Genomic DNA, 27951 nt, shown 5'->3' with positions numbered 1-27951 from the left:
ATTTAACAGACGAGGAAACTGAAGCTCAAAGAGGTGAAGAGACACGTCCAAGGTCCCACATCTCAAAGAACAGGACCTCACTCGGTGTAGGGAGCCCGCGCTCCTCTCACTGCCCCCGCTGCTCCTGCGGGCTCCGAACAAGACCCTTTTTTGTCTCCTTGCAGGGATGCCCTTTGGAGAGCCGCCCAATGGCAAAGAGGCCCGGCTGAGAGCGGGCCCGCGGGGTGGGGTGCCCCCCCCTTCATCCTAGCTCCGCCCCCAGCGGCGCGGGAGGGGGCGCAGGGCGGGGAGCAGCGGGCAGACGCGGGGCGCGCGGGACGGGTAGAGCTGGCGGCGGCGCCCGGCTAGCAGTGCGGCCCGCGCTTCCCGGCCTCCGCGCCCACTGTCTGTGCCCGCCTTGCCCGTCCCGCCATGGCCGCAGCCGCCCTCCCGCCCCGGCCACTGCCTCTGCTCCTGCTGCCTCTGCTGCTGCTGCTGCGTGCCAGCCCGGTGCGCGCTGACAGTAAGGTATGTGCGGCCCTCCGACCCGGACGCAGCTCGGCGTGTAGCCTGGCGCGAGGGGGCGCTGTGGCTGGGGGTGCGGGCTAAGCATGATGTCTGGGCCAGGAACAGAGGACCCAGAGAGGGAAGACTTAACAGGGAGGCCGCAGGGGCAGGGACCCCGGGAGAGGAGCTCGTGGGGGAAGAAGGGCTGGAGGTAGATGGCAGGGGTGCTTGGGACCCCGAGCCTCTGGAAGGGGCGCTGGACACAGTCCAGTGCGGGGAGGAGGTCGGTACTGAAACCCCGGGCCAGGGAGAAGGGGCGCTGGGAGCTTAAAGGCGGCCCAGACAGGAAGATGCAGTCCCCAGCCTAGGGAGGGGATTCCCGGGAGCGCTGGGCAGGGGCAGCCTGGAGATCTGGCTCAAAGTTTCCATGGGAGGCTGACCCACGTGGGGACAGACCCCTGGCTAACTGCTACCTAGCGACTCCTAGGTTTGCAGCAGGACCTGGGCCAAGGCTTTCAGGCCATACGGGGGACCCAATGAACCCAGCTGGGCTGGCCACTCTCCTGACCTCTGGTGTTCCTGCCAGAGATCTGATGCACCCTCCAGAAGACATGGTGTCTCCAGAAGTGACTGAGCTGTTCTCAGTTATGGCTGAAAGGATCTGCTCTGGTGTCCGGCAGACCTGGGTTCAAATCCTGCCTCCATCTCTCAGCTAGGTGACCTTGGGCCTTTATGATCTCTAGATTAGTGAGATCAGGCCTAGATAATGCTTAGCACCACTCTGGCACCTAGTGGGTGTCCAATAAATGATACTGTGATTTTAAAATCTTACCACAGAGACCCCAAAAGGGAGTGTGATCCAGAATGTAGAGAGGAGAAGCACTTAGGGTCAGTCAGAGCAGGGACCTCTTGAGGATGTTCTAGAAATGACCCGGTGAGGACTGGGTTGGGACTGGGGGCAAGTGAGAGGCAGGAGGGAGGTACTGCAGAGCATGAGAGTAAGAGTGACTTCTCTTGATGTCTCTCCAGTCTCTTTCCTGGGTAGGAGGTGAGGCTGCCCTGTCCACAGGCAGGTAAAGGGCAGAGGTCACTAGCCACATGGTAAGTATATGAGCAGTGGGCACTGGCAGACCTTCAGCCTGAAGATTCAGCTCAGGGTATGCAAACAAGTGAGCTGCAGTCCTAACCACGTGCTCCAAAGACAAGGAGGGAATGAGTATCATTCCCATTTTACAGATGGGGAAATTAGGATGTATAGAAAGACAGCTAGCTTGTGGATCAAAAAACCTGGGTTCTGGCCCTTTGTTGTTTTTTGTCTGTGTGACCGTGGGCAAGTCACTGACTGTTTCTGGACCTCAGTCCCCCCATCTGAAAAACATTGCCTCCCCAACTTCCCTTCCATATAGGGCCTTCTAGGATTCCCTGACCTGGCTCAGGTAGGGGAACAAGTGAGCAAAAAACCCCAGATAACCTGGTCAGCACTCTGCCACCTCTCATCTCTCTGGCTGGGAGGAATATTTGGTCTCGGGCATCCTCTGAGCCATGCAGAGGGCTGTAGAGCTTGTGGGGGAGGGCTCACATTCAAAGCAAAGCAAAAACAAAGAAAACCCAACACCCTGTTTATGTAGTGAGTCAGCCAAACACTTGCTAGGTTGGGGGTGTGTGTGTGTGTTTATTTGTCCCAGGGCAAGCTGGGGCTGGTGGGGTGGGGAGGCACATCCTAGAGTTTGGAGGATGAAGCAGCTGGGGGATTCAGCACAGCCCTCCCCCAGACACCTCCCACCCCACACCACTCAGCCAGCTGGGAAAAATAAAAATCAAGTGATGGGTGAATTTACTCTGCATTCCTCAGCACAGCCGGACTCCTGCTGGCTCTGGAGAGAGAGCTGTTTTCATTATCACCCTCCCTCCCCCAACAATCCTCCTTCCTCTTCAAGCCTGTCCTATTTTCTGAGGGTGAGGGGAGAGCCCTTTGGAAGGCCAGTCTGGGACTTGAAATCTATCTAGGGCCCTAAAGGGTTAAGTTGGCCCCTCCTCAGACTTCCTGCTCCTGGGCGGTCCAGCCTCGCCTTCTGCCCAGTACTTTCAGGGGTACAGGGGCAGCTCAACCCCAGTACTCACCAAGGAACTCTGTGGTCTTGGCCAGCTCCTCACTCAGCGTGTTTTAATTTTGTGTTTATAACAAGGTCTCTCCTAAGCAGGACTTGGGGTTTCCATCTAAGGAAGTGCTTTGCCCATCTTGGGAGTGGGAGAAGGAGTTCACAGCTTCCCTGGCATATCTGAGGGACTGCCCAGTGTGAAGGTTAGGGTGGACAGACAGGTAACCACATGAAACCCAGGCACAGCACGAGAGACCTCTGGGAACCTGCTTTTTGCTGCGTGTCCTAGGAATGTGGCTGAGAATTCCCCATCTCTACCTCAGTTTCCCCATCTGTGAAAGGGCTGCTGGCACCTCATGTTCCCCGTGCATCCTGGGGTGGGAAGGGGGTCTTTGGTCAGCCCTGCTGCTGATTAGAGGCCCGAGGACAGTGGGGAGGCCAAGGCCTGTGGGAGCTGGGCCAGGGGAGCAGGAGGGGCTAGCACAGGCAGGCGGTGGTGTCCCAGGCTGGATCAGATGTTCCAGGCCAGGCCGGTCCCGGAGGCTTAGGTGTTGGTGCCCCTCCACTCAGGGAGTTTCTGCCTGTGGGTGTAACTGGAAACAGGCTTCAGAGCAGGCAAGGGCTGCACAGTGATGGAGTCCTCCTTCTGCACACAAAGAGTGTGGGACCGAGTGAGGCCCCACGGGGTCTCTCTGCAGGGAAGGTCTTGCTCCATCTATCCTATTGGCTGGGGCATGCGAAGAGCATCCTGGGTGCCAAGCCCCCTGCCCAGGATTTACATTCAGGATCTCACACAACACTCTAAGACTTCAGTGCTCCCTCCCCATTTGACAGACTTGAACACTGAAGCTCAAAAGAGTCAGGTTGGGGCTGCTGAAAAATCCAAGATAGGGAACTTGGGGAGTTTGGAGATCCCTGGGGCTCCAGGATTCTCAGCCTTTAGTGGGCATCCAAATACCTGGGGAGCCTGAGAGAGTCTGAGTGAAGGGATGTAGAGTAAGGACAGGGCATCTGCATTTTCCAAGTCCTTCCACCCCAGGTAATTCTGAGGCACATCCCCTAGTTGAGAACTCATGGAGGTTTGTGGAGCAAGAGAATAACAGATCATCAAAAAGGAGCTTTTGGAAGGTTAATCCAGCAGAGAGGAGGCTCCTGTATTGCCCAGGTAGCAGTTGATGCAACCTGAGCTCGGGCTGCGGCCGGGGAGTAGAGACCAAGAGATTGAGGTAGGAGATATTTAGAATGAAGCATCCATCGGAAGAACGTGACTGATGGGTTCCAGAGTAAGAAGGAGGCTCAGAGACCTGGGTTGGGCAGGAAGGTAGGTAGACACGGGTTTGGGAGAAGATGCTGGGCCCAGTTTTGGATGGATTAAGTTTGGGGTACCTTTGGGGTGTATCCAGAGGGAGGTGTCCAGCTGACCATGGGCTCTAGGGGAGGTCTTTCCCTGCAGGAGGACATGGAAACTGCCTCTCAGTGAATCTGGGCTGGCCATGAGAGAATAGGGAAGATTCAACCTCAAGGTGACACAATTTGAAACTGTTCTGTTTCTAGAACATTTTATCGGTTGAACCCCCTCTTCCCCATTCTGGCCAGATTTATCCATCTCTCTTCAGAAATATCAAGTACACCTTCTCGCCATCTTATTGTGGGATTTCCTTGCAAATTGCTAGGGAACTTTTTAAGCACAAGCCACCCACACTTCTGGGGTCTTTGGCAGCAGTGTGTGCTGAGCAAGCCTGCAGGGAGGGATGGGGGGCTGAGGCAGCAACTCCAGCCCTCAGGCCAAGGGCAAGGTGGGTCAGGCCCAGTGGGAGCCCCATTTCCCCTGCCCCACCAAGGCCTGATCCAGGGCCAACATCTCTATCCCAGCTCATTTGCTGGTGGAGAAGCCCTTGCCTGGTGATTATTGGTGGTCATAGGAGGAAGAGCATGTGAACTAAATTTTGGAGTCAGCCTGTGCTGTGTGACGCTGGGCAAGCCCCTCATCTTCTCTGATGCTCAGATTTCTCCTCTCCAAGGTGGGGTTGTGGTGAGAGCAAAGAGGTAGAAAATGATGTACAAACGTGAGGGAGGGTTATTGGGAGCAACTTCAGTAGCAAGTAGACAGCAGTTGTTCTATGCCAGGCACTCTGCATGCATTGACTCATTTTAGCCTCAGGACAAGCTTATGAGGAAAGGACTGTTATCCTCCCCATTTTACAGAGGAGGAAGCTGAGGCTCAGAGGGGTCAAGGTCATGCGGGGAGGACACGTGGGAGCTGGGATTTGAGCCCAGGCCTGGCTCCTTTCCATGGTGCTCTGCCTCCTCCAGTCAAGCAGCACAGGACATAGTAACCACAGGAGGTAGGGGCCTGCCTGGGCTCCTGGCAGCCGTGGCTGGAGCAGAGGCTCTCTTCCGACTCCATTCCTGACTCCTGGCCTGTGTCAGGGCCTTGGCCGCCCCCATCAGGACGTAGCACCTCATCTGAGGAGCGAAGGAATGTTGCAGTCTGATGTGGAGGCCGCTGCTGGTGGGGATGGGCGTTGGATTATGGGTAAGTCCTGAGGAAGAGGCCTCTCTGGCCTGGCCACACAGAACACACCCACATCCCCTCACTGGGCTCTTACCCCCACCTGGGGGAGTGGGTGGGGCTGGCTAGGGGTTCCAGCAGAGCCGGGAAGGGGGCCCAGAAGTCTCAAAGAGAAGGCAGGCTTACGGTAGTAGCAGCGATCTAAAGAATATACAGCATCCGAGCCTGGCTGTCCGCGTTCACAGACAGGGAGAATTGCCCAGCAGGGCCCAGGGTACACTTCGCCCACAGACAACCCAGGACAAAGCTTCCACCCGTAGCCACCTCCTTCCCCACCCTCCTCAGCCTCCAGGGGACAGCAAGTCTCCCCACCCTGGGCTCTGATCCCCTTGAACGAGTCATTTGATGGCTCCAGGGCTATTTCCTCATCTGGAGGACACTGCTAAGAATATCTACCAATGTACCCACGTGGAAAAACAAAGGGAAAAACAAGCCCCTGTCAGGATTCTTGGTGGTAATAATAACAACTACAACATATTCCTGGTATTCCGTCTCTCAGTTCTCACACAGTCCTTTGTTGGGTACATACTAGCAGTACCCTCATTTTACAGATGAGGAAACTGAGGCACAGAGAAGTTAAGTAATCTACCCAAGAGCACACAGCTGTAGGTGGCCCATGGCTGTGTTCCTAACCACTGCCCCACACTTCCCCAGCACTCAGTGAGTTCTCAGTAAATGTCTCCTCCCTGGGCTCTGCACCCCAGGCTTGCTTCCTCCACCCACCATCTGTCCACAAAGCAGCCTGAGTGAGTGTCCCGTGATGCAGATCTGACCCTGGCTCTCTCCTACTTAAAACCCTTCATGAATGGATAAAGAAGATGTGGCACATATATACAATGGAATATTACTCAGCCATAAAAAGAAACGAAATGGAGTTATTTGTAGTGAGGTGGATGGAGTTAGAGTCTGTCATACAGAGTGAAGTAAGTCAGAAAGAGAAAAACAGATACAGTATGCTAACACATATATATGGAATCTAAGAAAAAAAAAAAAAAGGTCATGAAGAACCTAGTGGCAAGACGGGAATAAAGACACAGACCTACTAGAGAATGGACTTGAGGATATGGGGAGGAGGAAGGGTAAGATGTGACAAAGAGAGAGAGTGGAATGGACATATATTCACTACCAAACGTAAAATAGATAGCTACTGGGAAGCAACCGCATAGCACAGGGAGATCAGCTCTGTGCTTTGTGACCACCTAGAGGTGTGGGATAGGGAGGGCGGGAGGGAGGGAGATGCAAGAGGGAAGAGATATGGGAACATATGTATATGTATAACTGATTCACTTTGTTATAAAGCAGAAACTAACAAAGAAAACAAAAAAAAAAACAAACAAAAAAAACCCTTCATGAATCCCCAGTATTTTCAGGAATAAGTCCAGATCCTCAGCCAACTTTCAGGGCCCTCCACGAGCGGGCTCTGCCACACCCAGCCTTAGCTCCTGCCACCCAGGCTCTCTGCAGGCACCAGCCAGAGTCAACCTCCTCCAAGCCCCCAAAGTGCCAGGCCCTTGCTTGTCTTTGCATATATGACTTGCTCTCCCTGGAATGCTCTACTCGTGCTTCGAGATGTCCCCTGGGGTGCCCTCCTCTGAGCAGTCTTCCTGGGTGTCTTTTTCTGTGATCTCAGAGCTCACTATATCAGCTTCTCTCATGGCTGAGAAGGTCAAGGATGTACCTCTATTTCTTCTGCACCTCCAGCTATCACCCAGAGTCTGACTGAGGCCAGGGTTTCAAACAGGTGTCTGAGGGCTCAGAGCAGAAATGGAGTGCCTGCTGCCCTTCCCCAGAGGGCACTGGGACACTCATGGGGGCTGGGCTTGGCAGAAAGCCCAAGGGAGCCTTGAACTCACCTGGGTCCTGGCGGCTTCAGTGAGAGCTTAGTAGCCATGAGGGCTGCGGTGTTGGTTTGTTGATTGAGCCATAAATAGCTGTGTCCTGAGAGCCTGGAAGCCCAGGATGGGCTGGCTGAACCAGCTAGGGCAGTGGCTGGCTGGGGCTCCGAGAGCCCAGCTGGTGTGTGAGGGCAAGGTAGGCTGGAGGCGGTGACTGAGTCTGGCACCTACCGCTGATCTCACCAAGCTGACTCTTGCAGGCACAAAGTCCTGCTGCCCCAGGGACCAGTGACCACACTTAGACACTGGATATGTGGCCTCCCAGGGTGGGATCGAAGGAAAAGGGAGGAGGGAAGGGAAACCACTAAATGGAGGTCATGTATCTCATTTGAGCCTCACTATGAGGAGGCCGGGTATGGAGAGTCATCCATTTTACCACTGAGGGAATGAGGCTCAGAGAGGTTATGTAACCTGTTTAAGGTCACACAGGATTTGGGGAAACAGATTTGTAGGAGAAGCAGCATAAACCAGTGATTTCTATCTGGAGGCAGATATCCAAAGCTGGATGTTCCCAGGTGAAGCTGTGTGAACTTGTGACTTCACCTCTCTGAGCCTCTGTTTCTTTAGCTGTATTAATAATGGCTCACAGTTAAGACACACTCACTATTGCTTAGGCTCTGTTCTTTACCTATATTAACTCATTTAATCATCACGACAACTCCGTGAGGCAGGAGCCCATTTTACAAATGAGGAAACAGAGGCACAGAAAAATTGGGTTGCCCACAATCTCACAGTTACTGGCCTAGGCTCCAGACACCATGCTCTTAGCCCTGTGCTCTAGAGTGTCTGTAAAATACGGGCTTGTTTATCCAACAGATATTTCCAGGGCTCCTACTCTCAGCCAAGCAGGCACTGTTCTGGGGATATAGGAGGGAACTAGACAAAGTCCCTGCCTCTAAAGGTGCCTTCAGTAGAGTAGGGGAGACAAAAAATAAGAAAACACAGATATGATATTTCAGATGGTAGTACGTGCAATAAAGAAAAGCAAAGCCACTACATAAGGGGACAGAGAGAAATGGGAGGTGTGTGGTCAGGGAAGGCTTCTCAGAGGAGGTAATGTGTAAGTTAATGTGAGGGAATGAACTCAGGGAATATGAGGGATAGAGGTTTCAGGATGAGGGTACCAAATTCGCAAAGGGCCCTGAGGGTGGAGTGGAGTGAAGGAAAGAGTGGCAAAAGGAGGGCCTTGAGGGAGGGTGTCAGCTCACATAGGCCTTGAAGGCCAGGCTAAGGACTTTGGAGGTAACGATACCACCCCCCATACACAGATATTATTAAAGGGTGTAACGCACCTGAAACCTGGGATGTAGTAAGTGCTCTGTAAAAGGTCTCCATTCATATTTTTTTACTATTGTGGCAAAATACACATAACATAAAATTTACCACTTTAACCATTTGAAAGTGTACAACTCAGTGGCATTTATGTAGTACATTCATAATGCTGTGCAACCATCACCACTACCTAGATCCAGAACATTTTCATCACTCCAAAAGGAAACCGTGTACCCATTAAGCAAACACTCTCCATTTGCTCCTCTCTCTACATCCTGGGAACCACTAATCTGCTTTTTCTCTCTATGGATTTGCCTATTCTGGATATTAATATAAGTGGCTCTTTCATTTAGTATAATATTTTTCAAGGTTCATCCATGTTGTAGCATGTATCAGTACTTCATTCCTTTTTATGGCTGAATCATATTCCATTGTGGGGCTATACCACACCTTGTTTATGCATTGATCAGTTGATGGACCTTTGGGTTGTTTCTACCTTGTGGTTATTGTGAATGGTGCTGCTGTGAACATTCCTGTACAAGTCCTTGCTTTAACACCTGTTTTCAATTCTTTAGGTATATACCCAGGGGAGTAGAATTATTGGGTCACATGGTAATTTCATGTTTAACTTATTAAGAAACAGCCAAACTGTTTGTCACAGCGGCCATTACTCTTTTCATTGTTGTTATTATTATAAGGCTTCTATTTCCTTGTAAGGAAATTTGTTTCCTTCTCAGCCACTCTAATGGTGCCCCCAAAGGCCAGGGGGGCTGGATCCTGCTACCTGTCCCTCCCTCTTCTTCTCTCCCCCTCCCTCCAGCGCTGGCCTTCGGCTCACCGGGGCCCCTCTTGCAGGTGTTCGGCGACGTGGACCAGGTGCGCATGACCTCAGAGGGCTCAGACTGCCGCTGCAAGTGCATCATGCGGCCGCTGAGCAAGGACGCGTGCAGCCGGGTGCGCAGCGGGCGGGCGCGAGTGGAGGACTTCTACACAGTAGAGACTGTGAGCTCCGGCACGGACTGCCGCTGCTCCTGCACCGCCCCGCCCTCCTCGCTCAACCCCTGCGAGAACGAGTGGAAGATGGAGAAACTCAAGAAACAGGCACCCGAGCTCCTCAAGGTAGACTTTCTGGAGTAAAGGCCGGGATGGGACCCCACTCCTGCGTGAACACCTAGCGTAGGCTGGCGCCGGCTGTCCCTCCAATGAAAAGGCCACACGTTCTAAGGCAGGGGTAGTTCTCATCCCATTTCACAGGTGAGGAAACAGAGGCTCCCTGAGAGGAAACCAATTCCTGCCTAAGACCATTCGGCCAGTCAGTGATGGAGGCAGCATCCTTTGGCTAGCTTACCTGGATAGAGCCCTTTACCATCTAGTAGCATCTATCCCAGTGTCCTGTGTTTTACCCAAACCAGGTCATCTGTCAGCACCTCCATGTAGTATTTTGTGGCATTTGATTGTTTTTTATGGAATAACGTTTCCCATACTCACGTACCACCTTCGTGCCAGACGTTGTGCTGAGCTCTTTTCTTTTTTTTAACATTAGTTCTCTAAATTCTTAAACCATTTTGTGAAGTATGGGATCTTTGTCCTCATTTTATAGGCAAGAAAACTGAGGCTTGGAGAAGTTAGGTAACTGGCCCAAGCTCTCACATAATGACATGCAGCTGCAAGTCTATACCATATTTTTATGTAAATTTTGTGCTTATAATCCCCTCCCCCCACCCCACCATAAGAAGAATAGAAAGAGGCACCACCTCTAGGTGCCACAGCCCTGTGCCGGGCCCACCACCAGGACCCATGGCTTGGATAGGCATGTGCAGGGAGACCACAGTCCCCCATCCAGCCTGGCACCTTCGTGCCATTCACACCATGCGCAACTTTGTGCTTGGCGGGCCTGGTGGGGCTGGGATGTGAACTCAGGGCCTGCTGTGTCCAAAGCATGTGTTCTAAATCACACTGCTCTCCTGTCTTCCTTTCTGTAATAGCCAGATAATTTGGTGGCTTTTGAGAGGATCCTTTTCTTTTATAATTTCTTCCAAACATGTGTCTATTTTGCCCTTTTCGTGTCAAGAACTGTGAAGTTGACTGAGATGTTACCCTACTTGTAAGCTAACAAGTTAGCCTGCTAGTTTCATGGATGCTGGCAGTAGACACGAGCCAGAGACAAAGGACTTTATTACTCACAGTCGCCAGAGTGTCTCCACTTTCTTGCACTGGTTCTCCCACGCACTTCCCACGGGGTGATGCAGTGAGGGCCAGATAATACCTGCACACACAGTGGGATGTTTTCCAAGAGAGGAGCCCCAACTTAGAGAATCCAGATCTCTTATAATGAGCACCAAGCACACCTTCCCTGCTCCAGAGGGAAACACTCTCTGGATGCTCCAAGGCTGTTCACTCTGCAACAAGATGGCCTGGAACAAGGACAGTCAGTGCCTCTGCAGGCAAGACATGCAGAAAAGCAAGAGGCCTGGGAAGAACTGCCTCCCAACATTTGGCTAAAAATGTTTTCTTTAAATTTAACTTTAGTTTTATTTTTGTAACTACTGGATGGATACCAAAACTCTTGAAGTTGGGGGTGGTGTTTGAATTTTAGGCGAAGTGGCCTCTTGACAACTTGGCAGTTCCTGGACCACACTGTCTCCCAAACCCAGTAGGGCCCTGCAGACTCCAGGCACTGAAGCCATAGGCCAGTCTTCAGTTACAGGGACAAAACCGACTTTTGCTCAAATCCACTTCTCAACAACTGAATTGTAAGCATACTTGACATGAGGATAGACAAAACCTTTTCCTAAATGCTGGCTAATTTAATCCTTGCTACAGCCCTTTGGAGAGGGAACTTATGTTCCCAGCTTTACTTGGGGGAGGAATCTGAGGCCCAGAGAGGAACTGTGACTTCCCTAACATAACACAGCAAGAAATTTGAATCCAGGAATTCTCTGCTGTGTCCCCTTGCCCAGTGGAGAGGTCACTGGGCAGTTCTCTCAGCCGGGAGCTGTCCCTTCAGCGCACAGCAGCCATGGAGGGTTTTATTCAGCCTTATAGGACTGGACTGGGGCAGTGGTGGGATTAACCCAGCAGGAGGGGTCGTAGGAGGAACACAGAGAAGATACTCTGCCTCCTTGATACTGTACAAGTATAAGTGAGTACCCGACAGGTACCCAGTGAGCCCCAAGAGGAGAAGTGGAGAGAGGCAGTAGGAGACAGAGCTGAGGCCCCTGTCATTTGGCTTGGCTCCCCCTCCCTCAGTGGGCAGCCCCCCCGGGAGAGGAGGTTAGGGGAAGCCACTGTGGAGGGGAACAGGGCAACCCACCCTATACCTGCCCCTTGTCTCTACCCCAACCCTTCCCCTCAAGCTAAGAACTGCAGCTGTGATTTAGCCTTAGTTGCATGGCTCTGAGGAGAAAGAATGGGATTCTAGATCCCCTTTCTTGGGGGTGTGTCTCTCACCTCTTCACTCCTTTTCCTTCTGGACATGAATTTGTCATGGCCCCACCCTTGAGGAATTCCAGTCCTATGGGGACACAGCTCCTGACCCCAGTAATGGCAGTGCAGTCAGTGCTGGGCCAATGGACGTCCCAGGGACTGTGGGAACCCAGAGGAGGAGGTAACATTACAGCTGGGCTTTGAGGGATGTGTAGGAGTCCCTCAAGCGAGCAGAAATAAGAACATTCTGGGTGCGAGTAAGTGGAGTGGGTGTGACCCAGGGTGCCCCCCTGCCCTCTCTCTGCCCCAGCCCCACTAGCCACCTGTGAAATCCACACTGTACTTCTCAAACTATATGTGGTGAAAGACCAGTTTTTTAAAAAATCTGTCAAGCACTGGGAATTCCTTGGCAATCCAGTGGTTGGGACTTGGCGCTCTCATTCCCAGGGGCCCAGGTTTGATCCCTGATCGGGGAACTAAAATCCTGCAAGCCATGTGGCTCAGTCAAAAAAAAAAAATCTGTCAAGAACCAACACTCTTGTAAAATACTATAAAAATGAATTGTTAGGAAAATGAATTGGAATAGAAACAGACACGCAAAATACAAGTCCAGTGTTGTATTATTAGAGTCCACAGATATAAAATTTCTCTGTCAAATGGCTCTGAAAGTTTATAAAAGCCTACGCTCACTTTTTGTAATTATTTTATCACAGACTGGTAACGAGCAGCTTGGACTTGTGCTGGTGCGCAGACTACATTTTGAGTTGCTTGGCTCAAACACACCATGTGTCTTCACACCTCCAGCTCTTTGCACGAGCTGTTCCCTTTGCCTGGAATGTCCTTCTCCGGCCATCGTTGTCTAATTTGTGCTCCTCCTTCAGAGCTCAGTTCAAACAAAACTTCCTGCTGGCAGACTTTACTAAACCACACACACTCCCAGACAAGGTCAGTGCCCCGTCGTTAATGACCTGGGCACCTGTGTGTGTTCCCACCTGCGTTCCCTGATCCAGGCACCTCTGTGTTACTCTGCACTCCTTGACAGCCTGTAAAGGACCATGAAGGCTCGTGTCTATTGTCATCACTGTCCTTAATGCCTGGCCCAGAATGAGCATTTGCTGAGGCTGAAGAAGGTGGCAGGGGCAGATCAAGAAGGGCTTGAATGCCAGGGTCAGGAGATAAGTAGCCACACTTGGGCAGTGGGGAGCCACAGCAAGTAATCTAGCAGGGGAGGGACCCATGGTCAAAGCTGTGCTTTGGGAAGCCAGTTTTGGTGGCCATGAAGGCAGCAGAAGTGAAGCTAGGAGGTCCCATTTAGCCGCCTGGAATAGTAATCATCATTGCTGGTATTCATGAAGGCCTTGCTGTGTGCCCATTCTGAGCTGAGGCCTATCCAGACGGTACTGCTCCGCTCCACAACCTTGCTGCCCATTTCACAGAGAAGGAAGCTGAGGCCCAGGAGAGTCTCCGTGCATGGTTCTCACACTGAACTCCACAGAGCCCTGGGGTACCATGCAACCCCTCGGAGTCTGAACAAGGTTGTAGGGGAGCAGAGAAGACTCGAGGCCCTATCCCTGCTTCCACCAGAGCCCCCCACCCCCTTTTTCTGTTCTAGAGATCAAAGTCTATTCAGAGAAGAACTCTCTGGCTTAAAACAGCTTGAACACCCCTGGGAGAGTGGGAGTAAAACTGTGTTGGAAACAGCTGGCCAAGGCCAGACAGGAGCACCAGCATGCTCAGGCCCTGAGAACGCATACAGGGGGTGCGCTGGAGGAACCGCCCACTAGAAGCAAGGGAAAGCTGATTTCCCAACCGGCTCCTCGTGCCAAGGTTTCCCTGACACTCTCGCTGGCATCTTGGCCACTCTAGCTAGGATGCTGGGTTACTAGATGCCCACACCAATCAGGCATTGCCTACAGGCTGTCCCAGGAGGACGTAGACTCCCAGGCACTTTGGTGGGCAAAGTGGCTCTTTGAAGAGAGTCACAGATGCAGACTGTTAAAACGGAGGCACATGGAAGCCAAGGCTGGGCACGAGAAACAGAAGCAGGGATCCAGGGGATGTGGATGGAGCTCCCCCAGTGTCCACTACACACCTCGTGGGGTTGTTCAGGATTAAGTGAAATGGCTCATTCAAGCCCCTATACAGTGTCTGCCACATGGAAGTGCTCAAAAGAGCTTTTCTTGTGATTATGAGCAGGCTGGGTCTAGTCAAGCAGACCACTCTGAGGCTCTGGGGTTCACACTCTGGTGGGGCTCCTTTTGCACCCTCTGTGCCTGGCCGCGTGCTGTGCCTTTTCCCTAACCCTCACCCTTCCCCGGGCAGCTGCAGTCCATGGTGGATCTCCTGGAGGGCACCTTGTACAGCATGGACCTGATGAAGGTGCACGCCTACGTCCACAAGGTGGCTTCCCAGATGAACACGCTGGAAGAGGTAAGGGCAGGGCTCGAAACAGAGGCCAGGCTGGTGCAGTGCTGGCGGCCAAGGGCAGTGTCCGAAGGGGCCTAGGCAATTCTGTCTGGACCCTGGTGGCTGTTAGAAGCTGGACTCCTGCAGGGAGCTGGGAGAAGGAGATGCAGGCCACAGGGTCCAGCCTTTGAGGAAGAGGTCTGACTGGGCCTCAAGGGCCTGTAGGAAGCTGGAAGGCTGGGTGGAGAAACTGAGGCACCTGCTGGTTGTATGAAAGAGGTGCAGAGGGGGCTGAAACGTGCAGCCGCCCTCAGTTCGCCAAGACCAGGGCCCATATATTGCACAAGTCTGGGGCAACCATTCGCATGAAACGCCAGCATTGTGCAGGACTGGCCAAGCCCACGGGGGCCAGGCTCGAGGTCGCATGGCTGTTCAAGGACCCACCTACCATGGAGGCAGAGGTGCTAAGTGTCTTCTCCTGGTCGGGGCAAATGTGCTGGAGGGCTGGGCGGGTGGCTGATACTGCCCCCTGAGGACAGGGACAGAGTTGAGTGACCCTGGAGGTTCAGGCTGCAGGTTGAGGTTTGCATCTCTGCTGGCACAGCCTGGCCTCCGCCTGTTTCCTGCATCCGGTCCCTGCTGGGCTGCTGGGAGCCTGGGGATATGCAGCTGCCAGGAGGGGCGTGAAGGCTTCCTTTCCCAGCTTCCTTTCCACAGGGAGGGGGGCACCTGGGCATCCTGTGCCCCACGAGAGGAGATTAACCCCTTACTCACCACAAAGTTGGGGTCACAGTGGCTTTAATTATTCAAAAAGTGTTTGGTGAGTATCTCTTATGTGCCAGGCCCATGCCAGCATGGGAGAATGGTAACAGTTGTTGAATTTCTACTGTGCACCAGTATTTCCTGTGCATCTAGTACATGCCAGGCTCTCCTGTTGTTGGTTCTACAGTTAGCCTCCTTTGACCTCTCCTCTGGTAATCTTAGGAAATGTTAACTCACTTCACGCAACTATGAGCCAGACAATCTGGAGGGTATGTCTGCAGAGCCTGGAACAAACCAGAAATGATTTCTGCAGCCACAAGGAAATGATTTTTAAATTATCTTCTGTTTTGCATTATCTGTGCTTTGCTTCTGTTCACTAAGTGATAGCTATGAAAAAAAAAGAAAAAGAAAAAGTTTTTGCTAACACTGGGAGGAGGCGGAGAGAACAGCCTCACTGCGGAGGAGATGGCTCCCTCTGCCTAAGGGAAAAACATCGCAGGAGGTCAGGCAACAATTTGGGGTCCCAGCTTCCTTCTGCTTTCTTCCCTTATGCCAGTGGTTCTCAACCGGGGGTGATTTTACTCCCCAGGGGGCAGCTGGCACTATCTGGAGGCACTTCTGGTTGTCGCAGTTTGGGGGCGGTGGGTGGCGGATGCTATCGGTCCTAGTGGGCGGAGGCCAGGGATGCTGCTAAACATGCTACAGTGCGCAGGGCAGCCCCACAGCACCCAAATGTCAGCAGCGCTGAGGCTGAGAAACCTGCCTTACACAGTGTGCCTTCTGTCCACCCTGCGATCCAGGTGGCAGTGGGGCTAGGGGCTGCTAAAGCCAGGCAGAGTCCCCAGCAGTAGGGAGACAGTGAGGCAGGGCAGGAGAACAAGAGGAAGAGTAAAGGTGGGGCTTGGTGCGGTGGGAGGAGCCAAGCCTGCCCAGGAGAGAAGTCGGAGACTTGGAGACTAGGAAGGGATCAGAGACCATAGCAAAACCCCACAGAGTTCCAGTGTTTGAGTATTTCATAAAAAAGAGGTATTTATGTATTACTTGCGAAATTAAAAGGTAATTTTAAAGTAGCAAAAGATTGGTAGCAACTGAAAAGGTGGATCCATAAGGGACTGGCTAAATACATTTTGGCCTATACATACAGTGGCAAACTGTGTGGCCAGTAAAAGGTATGGGGAGCGCTATATATACAGATATGCAAGAGTTCCCAAAATAGGCTCAAATGAGAAAGCAAAGGGCAAAGGAAAGAAAGGCAGGGAGGAAGGGAGGGAACGCCCCACCCGTTCCCCCAGGCCCTGCTCAGGAGACTGGGCAGCAAAGCCTGATGGCAGAAGCTGGGGTGTCCACCAGGGCTGGGGACAGTCAGAGGAGGCTGGAAAGCTCTTGGGTCCCGCCCCCACAGAGTATCAAGGCCAACCTGAGCCAGGAGAACGAGGTGGTGAGGGAGAGCATGCGCCACTTCAGGGAGCAGCTGAGGCACTACGAGAACCACTCAGCCATCATGATGAGCATCAAGAAGGAGCTCTCCAGCCTGGGCCTCCAGCTGCTGCAGAAGGACGCGGCCACGGCGCCCGCCGCTGCCCCAGCCCCCAGGCCTGGCAGTAAGGCTCAGGTGAGGCCAGGGCTCTTGTGACGGGCCAGAAGGTGGGTGGGCTGGGAGCACGGCGTGCCAGGACCTCGGCCCTGAGGGCCAGCTGGGTGGGGCTTCGGGGCCGCGGGATGGGGCCGAGGGCTGGCACAGCGGGGGAGTCCGTGGCAGGGTGGGGGCAGGGGGTGCCTGCTGCTCAGTGAGCCGTCAACACAGCTGAACTGGGAGCAGACGTGGGGCTCCAGCCCTCGGAGCTGGAGTATTCTCCAGCAGTATTCTCACTCCTGGTTCCAGACTAGTGGGGACAAGGTTGTAGAGATGACCCTCCCTGCCTGGTCCTGAGGGACCGGGTCGGCTGCGGCAAAACCACTTCTAACCTCCCCTGCTGCGGCTGGGTCCCTGGCTGGGTCAGGCCTGCTCATGGGTAGGTGGGCAATGCCTCGGGGACCCCAGCCGACTAATACCACTTCATCCGACCCATCCTGGGGTGGAGAACTCCTGCAGCAAACACCCAGCCTTCCATATTCAAACTCAGCGCACAAAGTGAGCAAAGGCCCTCACCAGGCTGAGCCACCTGACACACAACACACCTTTGGGCAGACACACCTTTGAAAAAGGCCCTCCTGTAGGCAGACATGCTGCAGAAAAGGCTCTCCCACAGGCCAGATAAATTAGAAGGAGGAGCCCCCTTTGGGTGGATAAAGTGTACAAAGGCTCCTTCCTGTGACAGACACGTACCAGGGCGTGTGGCTTGGCAAATGGAGTACAGACTAGACTTCAGTCCCATTCGTGCCCCTTTGACCATTTCCACGTGCAGGATACAGCCCACCACTCCCACAGTGGCCTTGTGATTTGGTGAGTGGAGGAAAAAGGGAGCTGACTTCTTTGCAGACATTATCTCAGTTAATCTCATAGCCACCTGCGAGGAGGGATGCTCGTTGCCAGTTTGGCAGATGAAGAACACGGAGCGGGGTCACTCAGAGAAGGTGGCTGTGTTGGAACCCGGGCCTGCCTGACAGCCGAGCCCATGCTCTTCCTCTCCACCGCTCAGCCTCCGTGCTGACATTTTGACAATGGGGCTATTTGTGTCTGCAGCAGGGACCACCTAGTTGCTGATAAAGCAGGGAGGAAGCCTAGTGCTTCGGCCCGGAGCTGGCTTCCTGCTCATTCGTGTGCCAATTCCACAGTAAGAATGAATCCTATTTGGGCAGTGGCACAGAAGGTCTAGATCCTGTACTTGCTGTATCTCCTAGAGATCCTGCCTAACAATGGGTGATGTCACAGGCCCTAGGTTCTTGTGCCAAGCCAGCATCAGAGGCATTTAAAAGGAAGCAAAAATAACAAAATTCACAAAATGTTAGAAACAGCATGCCCTAAGGTCAATGCCCCGGTGACCAACCATCCCAGTTTGCCCAGGACTGAAGGAAGGGTTTCCCAGGATACAGGACTTTCAGTGCTAACACTGGGAAAGTTCCAGGCACACTGTGATGAATTGGTCAGCCTGCCTTGGGGCCTGAGAACCTCTCCCTGCCCACACACAGAGACCAATGAGTGAGAGAGACAGGGATGGGAAGCTGACCTCCCCAGGGAGCAGACCGTTGTAGTCTACCCCCAGGGGGGAGTGTACAGGAGTTGGGAAGTAGAACAGGAATCTAACCTATCAGGCTGGGCTTCAAGCCTGCAGGGGAGCTAGAGAGCTGAGTAGGGAAACTGAGGCACACCCCAGTCATGGATGTAACTATGGGAGGAAAGCTGTGACTTCATGAGCACCTGGGACGCGGGGCCAGGAGCAACATGGCCATTACCAGCCCCCACATGCTGAGCCTCCTGACGCCCCACAACATCCCTTCTACCATCCTCCGAATCTGAGACTTCCCTTCTCCCCCAGGACACAGCTGGAGGGAAAGGCAAAGACAACAACAAATATGGCAGCATGCAGAAGAGCTTTGTAGACAAGGGCCTCACAAAACCTCCTAAGGAGAAGCTGCTGAAAGTGGAGAAGTTGAAGAAGGAGGGCAAGGGCAGATTCCCCCAGACCACAGCCAAGCCCCGGGCCCTGGCCCAGCAGCAGGCTGTGATCCGAGGCATCACCTACTACAAGGCGGGCAGAAAGGAGATAACCGAGGCCATGGCTGGTGAGTTAGAGGAAGATTGGAACCTTGGGGAGTGGGGGCCCCTACAGGGACCCAGGGTCTTCTCTACAGTCAGACTGCCCCAGATCTCAGCTCCATGGGTTACCTGTTGGTGCCCTTTGCTCGTCCATACAGTGGGATAATCCCACTCCTGGGCGATGAAATGATCAAATCAACACAAAGGGCCACTCAGTTCCTCTCCAGTAGTTATAGCTGTCTCCACCCTCACTGGCCTTTTCCTTCTTCACTGAAAGATGTGTGGAAGGTTCACTATGTACGTGCTGTACCTTCCAGACTTTCTGCCTAACACAGAGCTCACAGTCTAGTGGGAAAAAGCATACCCATAACCAGGCAGCTGCCTCTGGTGGGCGGGCGAACGCAGGGACCAGACCAGTGTTCTGGGAAGTGACCTGGGGCCTTTGAGGCACCTCCCATTTCCAGACTGGCCTTGGGGTGGATGGCCTCTCCAGCACCTCCCACTCTTTTCCCCCCAAAGAAGAGCCCACAGACTCTTGTATCTTTCTTACAGCTCCCTGCCCGATCACAGTGAAGGACAACAAAATAATGAACCGAGAAACAAGAGACAAAAGTTCCAAGAGTACCCAAATTTCTGGGCCATCCCCACTGGTGTGACTCCTGATTCTTCCTCTGAGCCCCTCCCCAGATGCCTGCTCTCCTCTGATGTCCCTGAGAGGTGTCCCAAGCCTGCTCCCCCTTCCAGGGTCCTGCTGACCCCCTCCTCCAGTGAGGTTCTCTGCCCAGCCCATGCCCAAGGGGGCCAGGGGTAGAACTGTGAGAGACCAGTCTCCCAAGAGCCCCCTCAATTCTTGGCCTCTCAGGGCTCAGGGGCCTCTTCTCCCAGCTCCTGGTGCCAGCTGCTGGCTCTGAGTCCTGCCAGGTCAGCCTAGCCACGGCATAGAGCCTCTGACCCCTGGCCAGGGCTCTGCCCAGGAACAGCTGCAGGCATCTGACTCTGCCAGTGAGGGCCGTGGGAACAAGCCCCTGCCCTGGCAGGCTGCCGAGGCTGGGCCCCACTGAGGCCTGCTGACCAGAGGGGATGCCCTCGTTCCCGAGAGACTCCAGGGGCTGCTCCACAGCAGGGCCTGGCTAAACCCCATGCAAAGAGGAAGCCCAGCAGGGAGAGAAAAGGAAGAAGTCAGGTGATTGTCTTGGAGTCAAGGGACCTCAGTGCATCTCTGGGGGCCACACCATCACGGTAACAACAGCACCATTCCTTTGTCTCTGGCATCACAGCTTGCTGAGTCCTTTCACGCATGCTGTTGCACTTGATCCAGCAGAGGAAACAAGCTCAGAGAGGTGAAGTGACAGCCTCCAGGTTTCACGGCAAGTTAGTGGGACTGGAGCCCAGAAGCTGAGGAGTTTTTGTCCCCTGCTCTTTGCCACTGAATCTTTCCCTACCCAGATCCCATCCATTCCAGCCCAGGAAAGCGTGGGTCAGGGATGACCCAGAGATGGCCCCAAACCAGTCCCACGGAGCTGAAAAAGTCCTCCTATCAGCAAAGCCCGTGCCAGCAGGAGTGGAAGAAGTGGGGGAGGGATGCCAAGGAAGCTGAGAGATGGGAGATAGGAGATGAACGAGGGGGCAAAGGCAGAGAACTGGGTCCAGAGGTGACGGGAAGCTGGCTGCACCTGCCCTTCCCTACCTGAAGTGGCAAATGCTGGGTGAGAGGGTGTTTCCAGGGGAGCGGACTAGGAGAAAGTCTGTAAAACGGGAGCAAGGGTTTCTGCCTCCTGGAATTGGATCCAGGAAATGAAAGGGGTCTCACATCTGGCACTTTGTATTTGCCAGGATCTGTGCAAATGTCTTGTACACATTTTCCTCTAATCAACACAACAGCTTGACGTGGTGGACCTCATGACTCATTTCACGGAAGGGGAAGACGAGGCCCACCAAGGCAGGGGACTTGGCCGAGGCCACTCATCTGAGGGGGCTATAGCCAGTCTGCTGACCATGAAGCCTTCCCCACCTCCCACTTTCCGAGGCCTTTCACTCCTTAGGGGCCACCCACACCTCTCCCCCATGGCCCCAGCGCTGGGACCCGGTGGGCCTGGACCCCGGGCAGCGGCAGTGCTGCTAGGATGTGAGCACAGGGTCTTCTCTCCACAGACAACGCCCTCAAGGGCACTTCCTGGCTGGAGCAGCTGCCGCCCCGGGTGGAGGGCAGGCAGCCCGAGCCCAACTCAGCAGAGCATGACGAGACTGGGCCCAGGGCCTCTGAGGGAGCGGACTTGGCCCCTGGCACCCCTGCCTCGGATCCCACCCCCACCCCTACCCTGACTCCCATCACCAGTCCCCTGCCCACCACGCCACCTTCACGCCCAGAAGTCCCCAGCCAAGGTGAGTAAGCCTCACAGGGGTCAGCAAACTACAGCCCATGGGCCAAACACAGCCTATAGCCTGTTTTTGTACAGCCCTTGAGCTAAGAATGGTTTTTACATTTTTTAAGGGTTGTTAAAGAATATGGGACAGAAGTATGTGGTCTGGAAAGTCTAAAATGTTTGCTATCTGATCTTTACAGATCAGATCTTGACAACATTTACAGTGAAACAGGTAGTGTTTCCAACAAATTCTTCTTAAAACATCACCTAGAACCCCATCATCAAATCCAGCAACTATTTTCACTTCTGTATTTCCTCTGTCTAGTCTTTGGCCCTGTTTTTATCTCCACGTTTATAGTTTTGGCTTGTGTCTTAGGTAGAAATCTTCCTCGTTAAATCATCGATCGAGCCCGTCCTTCTGGAGGGCATCTTGGCTACCTGTGATGACAAGACAAAACCATTCCCTACTTTGGTCCACGTGCATTCCACTTCTAGGAATCTCTTTCCTAAAGGATCCATCAGATATGTGAACAACAGCTGCAGCTTAACTGGTTTCCTTGCAGCCTATTTCTAATATCAGAAAACTGAAAATAATCTAAAGGTCTAACACTGAGGGGACTGGTTAAATAAATTCAAGGGCACAGCTGTCTGGCGGCCTGGTGGAACCTTGAGATCACATCATTAAAAGGCCATTTAATGATGTGAGAGATTGCTCAGTAGAAGGAAAAAACAGGATACCTAAAACTGTATATTCAGAAGAATCATGGTTTTTTTTTAAGTATGTCTGCATGACTATACATGCAGAGAAAAAAAAGGAAAGGAAGGAAATACAACATGTTTAAAAATTTCTTTGAATAATAGAATTTTGAATGATTTTTATTTTCTCCATTCTCCTTTTCTGAATGTTCTGTGTATTCTACAATGATCAGACATTGCTTTGATCATGAAGAAAGAAAAAAGAAATAAATAAGGCTGCAAACAAAACCTCAGGAGCGATTTAAGTTAAGACCCAGATAACGTTCCCAGGACTGTTGCTTTGGCTCAGCGTCTGTGGGTCTGTGTACCAAATGCTGCACCCCTTGATCCCCACAGGCAGAGAGGCGAGCTGCGAGGGCACCCTCTGGGCCGTGGACCCCCCTGTGAGACACCACAGCTATGGGCGCCATGAGGGAGCCTGGATGAAGGACCCCACTGCGAGGGATGACAAGATCTATGTCACCAACTACTACTATGGAAACAGCCTGGTGGAATTCCGCAACCTGGAAAACTTCAAGCAAGGTCAGGGACCCCTGTGATGGGAAAGGGGCAGGTGTGGGTAGCCTAGGGAGGGTCCCCCAGGGAGACTTGGCCCTCCTTTGCCTTGTGGTTTCCTGTGGTCCAGACTTCCCCTGCCTGGCCTAGCTCCGAATGGTCAGCCACCCCAAGAAGAGGAGTCTGGGGGCACCCCCTATGTGCTGGCCCCAGGCCAGAAGCTGGAATGCAACAGCAAACAAGATGGACGTGGTCTTGCCCTCATGAGTGTAATTTACTGTCAAGGGTAACAATACTTAGAATTTCCACTTGTTGAGTGCTTATTATGTGCTAATCACCAGTGTGTATCACCTCACGGTATCTTTGAGGTGGGGGTTATCACCCTGTTTTACAGATGAGCAGAGCCCCAGGCCTTACAGGACCTTCAGGTCTGGGCAGGGAAGGGCAGAAATTTGGTTATCAGATCTGGAACATGATGAGGGGAAAGGGTCATTTAGACATGAGCTGCCCTCCAGAAATGCACAATCTGATGTGCATGGCAAAGGCTTCAAGAAACAATTTCAATATAGTGCTAGAGGGAGGCCTCGGGGGCTATGGGAACCCAGCCTGGAGATCAGGGAAGACTTCCCAGAGGAGGTGATGCTGAGGCATTCCCCAGGCAGATAGGATGGGAAATGGCAGTCTAGGCAGAGGGAGCAGCATGGGCAAACGCCCTGAAACAAAGCACAGGGGCTGGTATCAGCCTGTGTCTAAATCCTGGCTGTGCTGTTCCACAACCAGTGACCTTGAACCCTCTGAGCCTGTTCTCTCCCCGGCAAATGGGATAATAATAGTACCTCCTTCATGGGACTGTCCTGATGGGATCAGATAACTGGCCCAGCTCCAGGGCCATAGCTCACTCAGTATCCTTGCTGGGCCACCCAAGAGCCCTGGTCCCTGGCCTCCCTGGTCCCTGGGGTGGGCTGGGGTTTTTTCGGGAAGCTCCGGTGTGACCTTCCACCCTCCGCACGCAGGCCGCTGGAGTAACATGTACAAGCTGCCCTACAACTGGATCGGCACAGGCCACGTGGTGTACCAGGGCGCCTTCTACTACAACCGCGCCTTCACCAAGAACATCATCAAGTACGACCTGCGGCAGCGCTTCGTGGCCTCCTGGGCGCTGCTGCCCGATGCGGTGTACGAGGACACCACACCCTGGAAGTGGCGCGGCCACTCGGACATTGACTTCGCCGTGGACGAGAGCGGCCTGTGGGTCATCTATCCCGCTGCGGATGACCACCACGAGGCCCAGTCCGAGGTGATCGTGCTGAGCCGCCTGGACCCCGGCGACCTGTCGGTGCACCGTGAGACCACGTGGAAGACGCGGCTGCGGCGAAACTCCTACGGGAACTGCTTCCTGGTGTGCGGCATCCTGTACGCCGTGGACACCTACAACCAGCGGGAGGGCCACGTGGCCTACGCCTTCGACACGCACACGGGCACCGACGCCCGCCCGCAGCTGCCCTTCCTCAACGAGCACGCCTACACCACCCAGATTGACTACAACCCCAAGGAGCGGGTGCTCTACGCCTGGGACAATGGTCACCAGCTCACCTACACCCTCCACTTCGTGGTCTGAGCGGGACCTGGGCTCACAGGAGAGGAGTGGCCTCCTCCTGTGGCCATGCGGGGCATGGGGGGCTCCCCACAGCGACTCCTGCAAGGGACTCCCTCAGTAAATATTTACTGGGGCCAGGCCTGGAGCTAGGTGCTAGGCAGTGGGCACAGCCAGCGTCAAGCTTCCTCAGCACGCAGTGGAGTAATAATCACTTCCACTTGCACAACACTGCCAAGAGCTTCATGTGCACTAACCCACTTAATCCTCCTGACACCCTTGGAGGTAGAGACAGTTAAGCCCATTTAACAGGTGAGGAGACTGAGGCCTCACTTTGGATCCGGCAGGCCCATTTTACAGATGAGACCGGACCATGCTCTACCCTAACCTCTCCCCTACCTCCAGCCCTCTCCCTTCTCCCCTCATTTCTCTTGTTCTCTCAAGTCTATGTCCCTTCCCCGGGGCTACTCAAAACCAGAGGCCTTTGGGACCAACACACTAGTGTTGGGTGGAGGCCCAGCTCTGCGTGCCACCCCAGGCCCCTGTTCTGACGGAGCTGTTGGTGGCCCTGGGGCTTTGGGCCCTTTGGCTAATGGCCTAATGTCCTTATTCCATGCCTTGGGCCAGCCCCCCATCCCCACCCCACCCGCTGTCTGACCACATTCCAAACCGCCACAGTCACCCAGCCACTGAGCAGAAACCACACCCTGAGAAAAAATACCAGCCCCCAATCCAAGACCCCCCCCCCGCCACCGTATTCATTTTTATTTTCTCTTATTCTTCATCAGTGCCATCATTTGTTTCTGCAGCAGCAGCTGAGAAGGCTGCAGGCAACTGCCTGCCAGCAGCAACTCTACCAGGGTGGGGAACTGGGCCAGGCCCCGAGGCTCCCTCTCCACCCAGAAGTGCTGGCTTTGGCCACATACCCAGGCTGTGGCACCTCTCCCCAGTCCCTCCCAGAGCCTTTGCGCCTGGGGTCCACCTCGTCCTTTCTCTCTGGGCCTTTGAACCCACAACCTATACGCACTCAGGGATACCTCCGGGTCTGCCACGAGCAAGACCCTAGGCCTGAGGCTGGGTGGCACCAGGATGAAACAGGTTTCTTCTTCCTGGTCATTTGGTGAGCTGGCCTGGGGGACCAGGGAAGGCTGAGATCTGGGCAACCAGGTCCAGAGGAGGCTTCGGACCTTCTGGGTGCAGGGAGGAGTCAGAGGTGGAAGCTGGGAGGGAAGGAGAAAGGGATCTGTGGATCAGACTTTTCCTGGCTTCAGAGATAATGGTGCCAGGGCTGCCCCGAGCCCAGGACTTGGGGCTGAGGGTGCACAGGTGGGCTCCCCCGAGCCTCAGACCCAGCAGCCCCGGGGACAAGACCGTCAGGCCTGCCCCTCATCTGCTTTGAAAAGTAATTTTAGAACTGGAAGAAGTTCTCTGGTCTGACTCCCTATATCTACAAAGGAGAAATAGGCCCAGAAAGGTTTAGAGAATGGCTCAGGGCCACAGTGGGAACAGGACCCAGCTGATCTCCTTCCAGAAGGGCTTTGTCTTTATCCTTTATTCTCCACGCTCAGAGGCAGCTAGGCAATAGACCACCCAGCACCCAAGTCATCCCAACACTTCTGAGGGGTATTTACTGCTGATCTCTACACAACCCCGGACCCTGCTTCTGTCATTCTGTCCCCATGCCAGCTCCCAGGTATCTGTATATATGAACACCCAGCTGCCATGTTGGGAAATTCAGCTGCATACCCAAGAGTGTAAAGAAATGCATTTTGTGCAGAATACATTTCTTTCAGGCATTGTCAGGTGATGTTGTTTTGTTTAAGCCGTAACTCACCCCCGAAGTAAAGGGGAATGATGACGCCCAGCCAAGCAAGGCCTGACTCATAGTGGTGGACACATCCAGCCTCCCCCGCCCAACTGAACTCTGAGGGCTCCACTTACAGACTCTTCAGGGGCTGCAAGTCCCAGCGTTTCCCTTGGCCCTGGGTGTGGGTTTTAGAAGACTCTGTCTTTCGTGATATCACAGCCCAACCACGTGAGAAATGTTCAGGCTCCTCTTTCCCCATTAGTCTTAGAAAAGGGAAAGTTAGAATGGACCAATTTTGGAAAAGGACAAGCAAAATAGTTTTCTCGGGGAGAGGATGATGGCTGCAGCCTCTAAACATTCACTAAGCCCCTTCTGTTTTCAGGCCCTTGTATGTGGGTTATGTTGTAGGTACAATTATTTTCCTCATTTTACAGGTAGTCAAACTGGAGCCCAGAGAGGTTAAGTGGAGGCAGAGTCAAGTGGAAAGCCAGGTTTCCAAATCAGTAATAAAACCTGAGCATCAACAGTGGGCTAAGCAAGCCATGTGCATATTCTTGCATCTTTACAACAGTGGAAGGTATGTACTCTGAGTGTGTCCATTTTACAGACGAGGAAACTGAGGTGAAGGGACTTACCCAAGCACAGCAGCTTAGCCTGTAGCACAGTCAGGTTTTCAGGGCTGGTCAGCACATGTTCTTTGCCAACTCTGTCACTCTAGCAGCAGCTCCAGAAATGGTGGTCGTTGCTTTTAACCAGTGTAGCCAAGCCACGAATTGCATCTACATAGGAGACCCAAGAAGGAGGTTGGGGTTAGTTTATAAAGAGCCTTGAATGCCAAACCAGAGAAAAGGAAATTCTAAGACAACTGGATTTTGTTCTATCGGTGACGGGAAGCAGGGAAGAGTTTTTGTTGTGGGATTTATTACAGTTGGTAACAGGTACTTCAAACAAAGAAGGAGAGGGCTAGCTTTTCCTACCGACCTCAGCTGTGACAGCAAAGGAAGTTGTCTCCGGTGTTTCTGAACAACATGCTACGTGAAGGGGCTTTGGCTGCCACCTTTGAGTCCTCCCAAGAGATTTCTAGACCTTAATATTTAATTTGCTCTGTGTGGGAGGCAGCCCTAAAGGTGAGGCTGGGGGGGTTTCCTGGGAATGACTTGAGGACTACTGAAAGCCCGTATGTTCTAAAGCACCTTTTCCTCCATGACAGCATTGGAAACCACTCTGGTGACAGGAGGACACAGCACTGGATGGTTGTCAGGGAGCCCTGGATAGGAGTTAGGGAGTACTAGGTTAGAATCCAGCTATGCTTCTGACATGCTGCACAGAGGGGACAGATGTCAACTCCCTTTTATGGCTGAAGACCTGCAGCTTAGTGAGGACAAAGGGCAGCTGAGGGCCCAAGCAGTACCCTCCTAGAGCTAGAAGTCACCCTTACGTACATTATCACTAATCCACCCAGGAACCCCAAGGTTGGCATTACTTTTCCCTATTACAGGGAGTGAACCTCAAGTTCAGAAACGTTAAGCAAACTGCTCAGGGTCACGAATCTAACACGTAGTAGAGTCAAGAGTTGAACCAGGTCTGTTTTTACACCAAAGCCCAAAACTAACTGTTGCTAGGAATTTTGTAACCAGTCAGGTTTTCTTCTTTGCTTTGGCTACTGGGAAGCTCAAAGTCAAATTTGAGGTTATTTTTAACAATTGTACTGGGTCTCCTACTGGACTCTGACTTCATTCTGGCTTTCTGCTTTAACCTTTACCCTGATCTCTTCATTTTTATTATATTGTATTTTATCTATTTTTGTAAACTGCCACAATACCTTTTTTTGCAACAAGGTGGAATATACCTAAATAAATACGTGATCAAAAGCTTGATTTAAAAGTCTTGACTAAATGCTATGGTCTGCATCCTTATCATAACACAGACATTTAATAACTTTAAAACAATACTTTGTTATGAGAATCGGCCTTGTTGCTAGAAACTGATCAGGATAATGAACTAGGGCAGAAGAATCCAACTCAGGCTGACAACCAGGCCCCTCCCAGTGAAGAGGAGAAGCAAGCCATTCCCAAAGGTATGCAGACACTACCTTGCAGCCCCACCTTCAGCTGCAGAGAGAGAATCCCAGGGAGGGAGCCTTGAGCATCACTTAGTCCCATGTTCTCAAACTTCAGTCATTCATGTACAGACCCTCTTTGTGATTTTTGTCATTTCCTTTTACCATCTTCAGTATAGTTCACTATTTCTTTTTTCAATCATTTCATTCTTTTTACTAAAATAATTTTATTTCAAAGGGAAGCTTTATAACCTGTCAGCAA

The 27951-nt window shown here is 52.9% G+C and overlaps 1 protein-coding gene across 1 annotated transcript; it reads left to right on the top strand.

Annotated features, from left to right (window-relative positions):
• Positions 1–310: 310 nt before the first annotated feature.
• On the top strand, positions 311–27459 carry OLFML2A (olfactomedin like 2A). Its single transcript, XM_068552960.1, has 8 exons — positions 311–507; positions 9180–9443; positions 14073–14180; positions 16321–16530; positions 18395–18641; positions 20767–20997; positions 22071–22256; positions 23243–27459. The coding sequence occupies exons 1-8, from the start codon at positions 412–414 to the stop codon at positions 23845–23847; spliced, it is 1947 nt and encodes a 648-aa protein (XP_068409061.1). The 5' UTR covers positions 311–411; the 3' UTR covers positions 23848–27459.
• The last annotated feature ends 492 nt before the right edge of the window (positions 27460–27951 follow it).

The sequence above is a fragment of the Eschrichtius robustus genome, chromosome 10 (genome assembly GCF_028021215.1).
Source record: "Eschrichtius robustus isolate mEscRob2 chromosome 10, mEscRob2.pri, whole genome shotgun sequence".
Classification (NCBI taxonomy): Eukaryota; Metazoa; Chordata; class Mammalia; order Artiodactyla; family Eschrichtiidae; genus Eschrichtius; species Eschrichtius robustus.
The sequence above is the reverse complement of the archived record's forward strand: the minus strand, read 5'-3'. Positions and strand labels throughout refer to the sequence as shown.

Coding starts and splice junctions, on each gene's coding strand:
- OLFML2A (XM_068552960.1), top strand. CDS start 412: ATGGCCGCAGCCGCCCTCCCGCCCCGGCCACTGCCTCTGCTCCTGCTG. Junction 508..9,179: donor CGGTGCGCGCTGACAGTAAG/GTATGTGCGGCC, acceptor CCCCTCTTGCAG/GTGTTCGGCGACGTGGACCA. Junction 20,998..22,070: donor CCCAGAAGTCCCCAGCCAAG/GTGAGTAAGCCT, acceptor TGATCCCCACAG/GCAGAGAGGCGAGCTGCGAG.